Genomic DNA, 12,362 nt, shown 5'->3' with positions numbered 1-12,362 from the left:
AGTCGGAGGCATTTTGTCTCCAGGAGCCCACGATCTTTCCATTGATGAAGGCATTGATTCTGACGACGATTCGGACAATGAACACTATGATTCTGATTCAGATAATGGTAGGTGCATTGTACTCTTGTATGCATATATATTTGAGATTGTGTGAATTGGAATTTAACATATGCATACATAGATACATTACCAGTATATGAATATGTATTTGTGTTCGATAGGGCTCCAAGCATCGACTCCATTTCTGGTTTCTTTGGATGCATTGCTCCCATTTAAATGTGGAGGGATTATGTGATGGTTAAATTGTATATTTGTGTACACAATTTCTGGTGTACATGAGCGTGATTGATCATATGACCAGGGGTGATAAAGTAAGGAAGTGCAGGATGCATTGGTTCACTTCTGTTTATTTTATTTTTTTACTATATTTGAGAAGTGAAATATGAAGTAGTTCATTTCACAATTTAGCTGAGGAACTTCTGCAGTGGGAATATTTCTGTATTTATCTAATAGTAAGAGGGAGGGAGGAGGGTGGAGGGGAGTGGAATATATAGGAAATGGAGTGGGTGGGAGTGGTTTGTATGCCTTTTTCTTTTTTGCTAACCCCCCCCCCATGTAGGGGGAAAAAGCCTTTGGTATATGTATGTATGTAACATATTGAATGTGTGCAAAGACAGTGTATGGGATGATGAGGATTGGTAGAAACAAAAGGAAGGGCATGAATGGTGGAATAAAGAAGTGAATGTAGTGGTAATGGTTGTGGTGGCACCAGTAGGGGGCAGAGATGTACATAAAAGGAATAAAAAGAAGACACTAGGAAGCATGTGAGAGGTATAGAAGAAAAGGTGGAAACAAAATAGAGGCCAAGAGAAGAGAAGGTAGTAGTTTGACTGAGAATCTTGAAAAATGTAGAATGTTGTATAAGAAAAAAGGGCGAGTTGGATAAGGTAAAGGGAACAGATGCACAGTTATCAATGGAAGTTAAGGATATGGAAAAGAGATATTTCAATTTATTAATGTAGTGAAGGACAAGGATGATTTAACTGTGGTGGTGGAAATCGGTCCATCTGTTGCCCCTGGTCTCTTGCAGAAGACCCCTGGCATCTAGGGAACTGGCAACAGCCTCCAGACAGGACCCAAAGTCACTCAGAGAAGACATAATGTGTTGTTTTTTGGGTGTAGTCAGTGTGGGACATTGTGTGTTGGAAACTGTCTTGGTGATAGATGATGACGTGAGTGCAGGCATGCTAGTGTTGCTTTCTCTGGGACTTGTATTTGGGGTTGTTGTTGGAGTATTGAGTCTAGTGGTCTTTCTTGAAGGGCTTGTTTAGATATCTGGGTGTGAATGTGGGTGTTTTGTGTGGTTTGGTTGACAGGTTATGGTAGATATGCAAGTAGCATGTGCTGGTGTGATTTTTTGTTGTGTTATGCAGGTTCTACTTGCGAGATTTAAAGTAAGGGGTGTGTGTATAGAATGTGTTCCTGTCATTTTCATGTGTTCTGTTGGGAGGATTTTGGCCTATGTATGTAGGTGGCCTATAAGAGGTGCTCTTGGTGCATCCTGTAATTACTCTTAGTGCTCTATTCTGCAATATTTTTAAGTTGCTTGTATTTGATTTGCTGATTATTGGGAACCATGCTGTGGACATGTTTGTGCCCATGGCATTATGGAGCAGAGACTTGGTGTTTGAAAGTAGCGGAAAGGAAGACCCTAAACATGTTTAAGACAAAAAAGATTTAAGAAAGATGGATGTTGGGAAATGTGGAGGTAAGGAGAACTAGAGGAACGAGAGCTGGCAGATAAGGTTGTTCAAAGACTGCTAAGATGATTTGGGCATATGGAAATAATGACTAAGGAAAGACTAGAAAAAATTATGTGGAAAATAGAGGTGGGTGGAGTGACCCTAAGGAAAAGACTGAGAATTGGGTAGAGAGATTGAGTGAAGGGATCAGATGCAAGAGGAATGTCTGTCAAAGAAGGGAAGAGTGTGTGCAAAAAATAGGAGTGAATTGAATGTGGTTAAAAATGGATCAAGAAAAGATGCAGCCCAAAGGGCTTTCTTCTTGTCTGTTGTATACATTTCTGGAGTGGATGGAAGTGAGGATGGGGAGATCACTATATAATAAGCAAAGGGTAAACAAGCTCCTATAGTGAGACCATAATGTGGAAGTGCTGCATCTTGCTGCATTGCCTGTGACCTGAGAAGTGTGGAGGAGGACAGGGATGACCCCTCATCCAGGAGGTGTTAAGACGAGACGGGCAGTGAATGGTCATGTGTTGAGTGTTTGGCCACTCCACCTTGTAAGGGGGAAAAGGCCTTTTGGTGTATGTATGATATACCTTGTGTTATTGAACAAGGACAAATAATGTGATGTTACATCATTAACCTCCCTCCTTTCATTCTGGAGTTCCTGTTTTTCTCATGTTTGTTCATTATTGGGTCTCTTGGTGTGGTTATGTGCTTTGATATAGTCACCTTCCCACCAGAAGGGAGATTGTGGCCTTTTGTGTATGTACATATGTATGTGTGTGTGTGTATGTATATACATATATATATATATATATATATATATATATATATGTATATATATATATATATATATATATATATATATTATACATATATATATATATATATATATATATATATATATACACACACACACACACACACACACACTTCAACGAACGGATGGCTTAGAGGACGTTCTGAAGAAAAAGTGAAATTTCGTGGATCCCAAAGCAAAGGAAGTACCTATTGTATTTACAGGGTGGGGGGAAATTGCTCATGGTGTAGGGGAAAGTAAGAAAAAAGGAGAAGGGGAGGGATTACTGAGGGAAATGGAAGGAAATGAGGAAGGTGAGGACTTGGCCCAGGCAGGCAGACGCCATCTAAACAAACGAGGTCCGGACCAATTTAGCGATGACGAAATGTCTAACAAAAATGTAAAGATTAGAAGTATAGATAAGAGCAATACAGTAGAAGGTGATGAGAATATTTTCCAGGGATTTAAGGGACTGTAGGGCGCGAAAACACGAAAAATTCTGGAAAATTAACGAATTTTAGGTAAACATTTCAAAAGATTCTCTATGATGGTGGTAACACTTTGGCCAAATATTACAGCTCAATTCCGTTTCTTTTCTAATATATAAAATAAAATAGATAAATTTTTGGCAACCTCTGGCAACCCCATGCATGAAAAAACATTCTGTATATTGAAATAAAGTCAAAATTTTGATACCCAGTTCTGTTTTGTTTACAATAATTAATATATATGGAGATATCTGGCAACTTGCCCAACCAAATCTACAGCAACACTTCTCACCAACTGGACAAAAGAACACAAATACATACCTCATCTCTACATCAACAACACTCTAATACCACACACAAACACACCGAAAATTCTTGGTGTAACATACGATACATCCATGTCTTTCAAACAACACCTCACAACCATAAAAAACAAATGCACACCTAGACTTAACGCACTTAAGTCAATCACTGGAACAACATTTGGACAAAACAAAGAAACTAATATAACAATATACAAACAATGCATACGCTCAGTGATGAATTATGCGAGTCCTGCATGGGCTCCTAATCTCAGTGAGACACCACAACACCCTTCAAATCATACAAAACAAAGCCCTAAAAACAATTACAGGCTGCACAAATACAACACCTACAGACCATCTACACTATGAAACAAAAGTCCTCAAAGTCAAAGACCACCTCGACATGAGAGGCACACAAACACTTGCTGCAGCCACCACAAACACATCACACCCGCTACACTACATAGCAGAACACCCACACACACCAAGAAACATTAAAACTACACCCAAAGTCCTTTATTACACACAGATACTCTCTTCTCTTCCTCCACAACCACCGAATACCAGCCTCCGGAAACATATTCATAATCATATCACTCACCGCTCCATTAACACACTGAAAGACAACACACTGCTGCATGCCAGACCCCCTGATATCCACCCTTCTGAATCCTCTCTCCCACGTAAGGACAGAGTCCACTTGGCCAGACTGCGATGCGGTCACCACCCAGCACTTCTAAGCTACCAGAAGAGGCTGGACGACCGTGTTGTGAACAGCTGCCCAGGATGTAACACTTCACCCCATACCATACAACACATAATGGAAGACTGCATTATACACAATCATGCACGCGAACAACACAACATACACTCTATAAAGGATTTGTGGGAAAACCCAGTTTCGGCTGTGGCCTTCCTTGGGGAGACGGGACTGCTCGGACAGACAGTCTAGGGAACGACAACAACAACAACACTAATCGTCAATCACCACAAGGATCTCAGTATCTCTTCAAAGCTAAAGGAGAAAGGATGTCGCCCTGTCGCGTATCTGTTAGCCTACCAGTCATGCATGCGATCGTATTATCTTTTTTTCTACCAACAGGTATTCAAAAGATTCTCTATGATGGCTGTAACACTTTGACCAAATATTACAGCTCAATTCTGTTTCTGTTCTTATCTATAAAATGAAATAGATAAATTATTGGCGACATCTGGCAACCCCATTGCATGAAAAAACATTCTGTATATTGAAATAAAGTCAAATTTTCGATAGCCAGTTCAGTTTTGTTTAAAGTTTTAAACAGAAACGTAAAAAAATAGACAATGTCACGAGTGAGTACGCGGCCGGAGGATTTTAAATGCCGGTGTGCTCCTTTAAACTTTAAATGCCTCTCCTGAAAAGTTTATGTTTTTTATATTTAAATAGCCATATCTCTGTTTCTTTTTGTCCGATTTCATTCATTCTTTAGAATTTGTAAAGAGAAAGAGTAATTCTTTAATTTGATTAGGAAAAAAAAAAGGAAACTGTAACTTAATTTTTTTGTTTAATTTATCATAGCAGATTTTCACTGAAGTTTCTACTATTCAAATAAAAAAAATCATAAAAAAAAACAAAAGAGAGTAGGAAAAAATCTAACTCAATGAAGTTGTTCCCAAGACTCTAATCTTTCATTTCCTACATAGTAGGCTGATTACCTATGCGTATGGATACTTCAATGATTACAGATACTATCATAAAAAAAGAAAAAGAAAAAATTAACTACACGTAATATATACATGTTACTAAAACAATTTAGTATGCAATAATACTCTTTCCGATAGAGTAAGTATACATAAGTTCACCAAAGAAATTGAACAACTTTTATGACACGCTCACCTATAAGCACTTCCCACAGTCCCTTAAAGAGGGTGGGGGATTACTGAGGGAAATGGAAGGAAATGAGGAAGGTGAGGACTTGGCCCAGGCAGGCAGACGCCATCTAAACAAACGAGGTCCGGACCAATTTAGCAATGACGAAATGTCTAACAAAAATGTAAAGATTAGAAGTATAGATAAGAGCAATACAGTAGAAGGTGATGAGAATATTTTCCAGGGATTTAAAGAGGGTGGGGGGGACACAACCCCCCCCCCCCCCCCGCCGATTAACAAGACTAGAAGAGAAGCTCGATAAGATGATCGAGCACTGGGAATTTAGGTTCGGTCACGTTAACAACATTGTGCAGAGAGTTGAAAAATTGGAAGAACTAGAGAAGGCGAACAAAAACTTAACTAAGGAAATTGAAGAATTAAAAAAACAATAAAAAGAAGTAAAAGAAGAGAATAAAGTCTTAAAGGAGAACAAGGAGGGTTGGAAAAAAATCCAAGAAAACAGTAAAGTTGCATTTACTGATATAATCAAACAGCAAATGAATGAACAAACTGAAGACTCAGTTATTAAAGTGATGAGACAGAAGGAGAATATAGTAAGAGACTTAGCAGATAGAAAGAAATGTATAATTATATTAGGAATGGAAGAGAAACATAACCCAGATAGAACCACAAGAATCAAAGAGGAAAATGAAAAAGTAAGAAATTTACTAGAATTAGTTCAGGAAGATGAGCCAGAAATAATGAAACAAATCAAAGAGAAATTCAGGCTCGGGAAATATAGTACAGACAAGACCAGACCAATTAAGATTAAATTCAGGTCACAAACTACGGCTGAGAATATCTTATCCAAAACAGGGAAACTAGCAACAAGTGAACAATATAGAAAGGTATGAATAAAAAGGGAAATGAATAAAGAGGAAAGAGAGGAGGAAATAAGGAAAAGACATGAAGCTAAGAAAAAAAACGAGACCAGAACGGAGACAGAAAAACAAGAATTCTACTGGAGAGTAGTGAATATGAAATTGAAGAAATGGAACATAACAGAGAGAAACACAAAAGAAACAGAGAATACAATGGAAATAACAGAAAGTTAAGAGTATCCTACACAAATATAGATGGATTAATAACAGGACTGAATGAACTGAACAAATATCTGAAAGAAAAAGATCCGGACATAATGGGAATTGTTGAAACAAAATTAAAAGGTCCACTACCACCCAACAGCATAGGACACAATACATATAATTATTGGATTAAAAACAGAGAGAAAAAACAAGGGGGTGGAGTTATGTTCCTGACTAAGAAGGATATAAGCGTGAAGAATGTCACATATGGGAACAATACAGTAGAGATGATTATGATAGTAGAAGATAGAGATAAGAAGAGCAGAAAATTTGTAATAAACTACGTGCCCCCAAAAACAGCCTCGTGGGAAGAGAATGAACATAAAAGCATGTTAGAAGACACAAGAATAACACTAAACAAGATAATGGAAGATGGAGGAAGAATAGTTATGATGGGCGACTATAATTGCAAAGAAATATGCTGGGAAGAGATGACCGTAAAGGGTGGAGAAGACTCATGGGGTAGTGTTCTACTTGAGATGATTACTGACCACACAATGACACAATGGATCCAAGAGAACACCAGGTATAGAAATGAAGAAGAACCATCGAGACTAGACCTAATATTCACATCAGAACCTGAAATAGTGGAAAAGATAGAATACCAGGCACCAATAAGCAAAAGTGACCACATATTGATAGAACTAGAACTAAATGAGAAAAAATAAATGAAAAGAAATGAACAATATAGAAAAGGAAGATTGATGTATGAAAAAGCAAATTTTGATAAAATAAGAGAATTCTTCCAAAATGAAAACTGGGAAAGAATACACAAAGAAGATACAACAGTAGAAGAGAAATGTAATATTTTGACAAAAATCTATAAAAAGGGAGTAGAAAAGTATGTCCCAAGACAAAAACAGGAAAAAGAATATATAAAGTGCTGGTACAATAAAAGTTGTAGGGAGATAAAAGACGAGAGAGACAAAGCTTGGGCCAAATGGAAGAAAAACAAAAGACCAGAAAAATGGAAAATATATACTTGTTATAGAAATGAATATGTACAAGCGTGCAGAGAGGAAAAGAGAAAATATGAAAAAGATGTCATAGAAAAGTGTAAAGATCAACCAAAACTATTCTACAGATTTGTAAACAACAAACTGAAAAACAAACAAGATTTGGAGAAATTAAGACAAGGAGGAATTGAATACACAGAGGAAATTGAAATGGCGGAAATTATGAACAAACATTTTAAATCTGTGTTTACAAGGGAGAACATACAACCTGAAGAGATTGAATGGAAAGAGAAAGTCCCCCCTATGAAAGAAATAGAAGTAACAAAGAATGAAATATTGAAACACTTGAGTAATCTTTATGTCAGAAAATCGCATGGACCAGATGAAATGGCAAACTGGATTTTGAAAGAATGCAGGAATGAACTGGCAGATATAATACATAGCATAATAATCAGTTCATTGAAAGAAGGTAAAGTTCCAGAAGATTGGAAAAAAGCAAATATAGTACCTATATATAAAGGGGGAAATAAAGAAGACCCTAACAACTATAGGCCAGTCTCTCTAACAAGTACAATAGCAAAAATTTGTGAAAGAATTGTCAAAAATAGATGGGTAAAATATTTAGAAAAAACTGTGCTAAATCCAAGACAATTTGGATTCAGACAAGGACGATCATGCTTCACCAATTTAATATGTTTCTATTCAAGGCTAATAGATATAATACAAGAAAGAGATGGATGGGCTGATTGCGCATTTCTAGACCTAAAAAAAGCTTTTGACAAAGTACCACATAAAAAGTTGCTTAAGAAATTAGAAACTGAAGGAGGAATACAGGGCAAACTACTAAATTGGATGGAAGACTTTTTGCAAGAAAGAAAAATGAGAGTAGTGATAAGAGACCAACACTCAAAATGGGATGAAGTAATAAGCGGTGTTCCACAAGGAACGGTTCTGGCCCCAATAATGTTTGCTATATATATTAATGATATGGATGAAGGAATTGAAAGCTATATGAGCTTCTTTGCAGATGATGCAAAACTATTGAAAAAAGTGAACACGGAAGAAGATTGTGAATCACTACAGAGAGATCTAAACAAAGTACAGGAATGGAGTAGGAAGTGGGAAATGGAGTTCAATACAAAGAAGTGTAGTATAATGGAATTTGGAAAAAGTAAAAACAGAATAACAGGATCATATAAATTGGGAGAAGGAATAAAAAAAGTAGAAAATGAAAAGGACCTGGGAGTCATTGTTATGAATAATATGTCACCTGAGAAACATATAAATAAGATTTTTGGAGAAACCTATAATTTAATAAGAATCAAAGTTGCATTTACATACCTGGATGAAGAAATGGTGAAGAAAATTCTAATCACCCTGATAAGACCAAGATTGGAATATGCGGCAACGATATGGTCACTAAGTACAAAAAATTTTATAAAAAAAAATTGAAAGAATACAAAGAGCAATTACAAAATTGGCACCTACACTCACAAAACTATCATATGAAGAGAGACTAGCAAAACTTGAACTACAGACACTAGAGCAAAGAAGAGAGAGAGGAGATTTGATAACTATTTACAGAATCATGAAAGGCATAGAAATTACTGATAGAGAGAATCTGATAAAATGGAATGACAGAAATACAAGAGGACATGGAAAGAAAATAAAAAAGGATAGCTATAGAAGAGACCTGAAAAAGAACAGCTTTCCTCACAGAGTAATAGACAGTTGGAACAAGTTAGATGAGAAAGTGGTGTGTGCAAAAACAATACATGAATTTAAAAATAGTTTAGATAAAATGAGATATGAAAACGGGACACCACGAGCATAGCTCCCCTTCCCGTAAAATACAACTAGGTAAATACACAAAGTTGAGAGTGGAGGATAGATGAAGAAAGAGGAAAAGGACAAAAGGTAGGGAGGTGCTTAGAGTGAACTGCTTAAATGAGAAAGAAAAGGAGGAGTACAAGAAGAAGCTGAGAGAGGAGTAGAAAGGGAGTGAAAAATAGAGTAGAACTAGGAGTGAGGAGGAATGGGGATGGTTCAAGGAGGGAATCACAAGGTGTCCAAAGATGGCGTGTGGAACAAGGAGGATGGGAGGAATTAGAAGGAAGCGTAGTGAGTGGTGGGATGAGGAAGCAAAGAAGGTTGTAGAAGAGAAGAAACGAGCTTTCATAGATTGGTTACAAAATGGGACGAGGGAGTCATATGAGAGGTACAAGGAAAAGAGAAGTAAAGCACAAAATAAAGGAGGCAAAGAGGAGAGCAGATGTGAAATGGAGTAAGAATATGACAGAAAATTTTGAAAATAATAAAAATATGTTTTGGAAAGAAATTAAAAGAGGAAGAGGAGGTGAATCAACTAGAGAAGAAAAGGTACAGATGAAGAGATGATAATGGAAGAGAAGGCAGTAAGAGGAAGATGGGCAGAGTATTTTAGGAAGTTGCTAAATATGAAGGAGGATAGGGAGGGAAAGGTAGTTGCAGTGGATAGCGCTAAGAAAATGACTGTGATGAGTGAGGAAAATGGAGGAGAAATAAGGAAAGATGAAGTGAAGGCAGTTGTTAAGATGATGAGAGCAGGTAAGGCACCTGGGTTGGATGGATGTCATGCAGAATGTCTGAAAAAAGGAGGTACAGTGATGGTGGACTGGCTGGTGAGGTTATTTAATGTTTGTTTAAGAGGGTAGAGTGCTGGAGGACTGGAGGAGTGCCTGTATAGTTCCACTTTACAAGGGAAAAGGGGACAAGTGTGAGTGTAGTAGTTTCAGAGGGATCAATTTGTTAAGTGTAGTTGGGAAGGCTTATGGGAGGGTCTTGATTGAGAGGATTAGGAGAGGAACAGAGGGAGTAATTGGTGAGGAACAGTGTGGGTTTAGGACAGGTAGGGGTTGCATAGATCAGATTTTTATGCTAAGACAGGTATGTGAGAAAGCTATAGGAAAAGTTAAGGATGTTTTTTGGGCTTTTATGGATCTGAAAAAGGCCTATGACAGGGTAGACAGGAAGGCACTGTGGGAGGTATTGCAAATATATGGGGTAGGAGGAAAGCTGTTAAGAGCAGTCAAGAGTTTTTACAAGAGTAGTAGAGCATATGTTAGAATTAGAAAAGAAGAGAGTGAGTGGTTTGAGGTAAAGGTGGGACATTGTCAGGGATGTGTTATGTCACCCTGGCTGTTCAATTTATACATGGATGGGGTGGTTGCGAGAGGTAAAAGCAAGGGTAGTGGATCAGGGATTGGAGATGGCTAAAGAAAATTGAGAAAAGTGGGAGATAATCCAGCTGTTGTTTGCTGACAACACTGTGTTTGTAGCAGGAACAGAGGAAGGATTGAGGAAGTTAGTGACAGAGTTTGCGAAAGTGTGGGAAAGAAGGAAGTTGAAGATAAATGTGGGTAAAAGTAAGGTGATGAGATGTACAAGGGGAGAAAGTGGTAGCAGACTGGAAGTGAGCATTAAGGGAGAGAGACTGGAGGAAGTAGATAGTTTTAGATACTTGGGTGCAAATGTGGTGGGAAAGGGAGGAGTGGAGGTGGAGGTAGAATGTAGATTGAGAGAAGTGAGTAAATGTCTTGGGGGATTAAAAATTGTAATGAGAAATTGACATTTGGGAAGGGATGCTAAGAGGAGATTGTATGAAGGAGTGATTGTGTCGACAGTGCTGTACGGGGCAGAAAGATGGAACATAAGAGAGTAGGAGTTTGAATGTGTTTGAGATGAGGTGCCTGAGAAGTATGATAGGGGTTACTAGGCTAGATAGAGTGAGAAATGAGGAGGTGAGGAGGAGAACGGGGGTGGAAAGGGAGTTGGGAGATAAGGTTGATGAAAGAGTATTGGGATAGTTTGGACACATGGATTAGTAAAAGAGGTGTGGAAGGCAGAGATAGAAGGAGTGAACATGAGAGGTTGACCTAGGATGACACTGATGGATGGGGTAAAAGGGGCATTGGGAAAGAGGGGAATGTCTGTTGAGGAAGGAAGGGAGAGGACAGAAGATAGGGGTGAATGGAGAATGGTTGTGTATGGATGATGCTGTGATGCATAAGGTGGAGTGGGTAGGGGATGGGGGGTGAGGGAGTATGTGTGAGAAATAAATTGATGCAGTCATTTCTGCATGAGGGGACAGGGGGGGGCGGGGTCACCAATTTAATGAAGTGGCCTTGATATGGATGTGCTGTGTCTTGCGTCACTGCTTCTGACCCAGGGCAGTGGGCGAGATGGAGGGAGGATAACCCATCATCCAGGAAGTCCGAAGATAAGAGGGAGGGGAGAGGATGGAGGGGATTGGAGTGTGAGAGGGATGGAATGGGTGGGAGTGGTTTTTATGCCTTTGTTTTTGGCTCCCTCCCTTATAAGGGGGGGGGAAGCCTTTGGTATGCGTATGAATGTATGTATACACATAAAAAATATTCTCCACAACAGACTCAAACATAAGTGAGGAAACCTCGAGTTTGTCTAGTTCCTATGGCAAGAAGGAGCGATACTTCTGGCAGTACAATGTACAAGCCAAAGGTCCCAAGGGACAGAAGGTTGCCATCACCCACAAAGAGAAAGATCCACACCGCCTGACCGAAATCATGGATCCCGTCTTCTCGCCCATGTGTTCCCTACAAGGCGTCAAGCACAGGTGAGAGAAGGCCCTTCATTAATGAACAAAGGATAAAGTAACGTCACAGAAGAGGGAGCAAAGTTTTATGTAATGTAATGGAACCATTTCAAAGACATGATTACTATCATTATACTGCATCATCTGCTGTGGCTTCACTTTTTTGTTTGTTTTTCATCTTGTTTAATGCATTCTTGGAATAATGTTTATCAGAATTGTTATATTTACAAAAATTTTGATTGTTTTATGATTTCTAAGTTTCATCAATGCTGCATAGATTCTTTTAGTTGCTGTTTTGATGTGCAATCAGTGAGGAACTTGGCCTTACCAATAGTTCTGAAGGGACATGTAACATTAACAATTGTGTATTTATCCATCGGCATGAAAAGATGTAATCTCAGATGTGCAGTCTGTCCTCTCCTTCTGCCCCCTCTATTCTCTTTTCATTGAAATTTTGTTTTTT

The 12,362-nt window shown here is 38.4% G+C and overlaps 1 protein-coding gene across 5 annotated transcripts in view; it reads left to right on the top strand.

Annotated features, from left to right (window-relative positions):
• Positions 1–12,362, top strand: part of REPTOR (repressed by TOR) — a 57,243-nt gene that overhangs the window by 27,958 nt on the left and 16,923 nt on the right. For 4 of the 5 annotated variants that reach the window (XM_076185823.1, XM_076185812.1, XM_076185817.1 and 1 more), the window contains 2 exons: positions 3–107; positions 11,716–11,920. In XM_076185823.1, coding sequence (XP_076041938.1) covers positions 3–107; positions 11,716–11,920 — 310 coding nt within the window. The remainder of the gene's footprint in view (positions 1–2; positions 108–11,715; positions 11,921–12,362) is intronic. The other variant, XM_076185826.1, reaches the window with a different exon arrangement.

Source organism: Oratosquilla oratoria, chromosome 1 (assembly GCF_046742065.1).
Source record: "Oratosquilla oratoria isolate Oo_2021 chromosome 1, ASM4674206v1, whole genome shotgun sequence".
In the NCBI taxonomy this organism is placed as follows: Eukaryota; Metazoa; Arthropoda; class Malacostraca; order Stomatopoda; family Squillidae; genus Oratosquilla; species Oratosquilla oratoria.
This window is presented reverse-complemented; position numbering and strand designations above follow the sequence as displayed.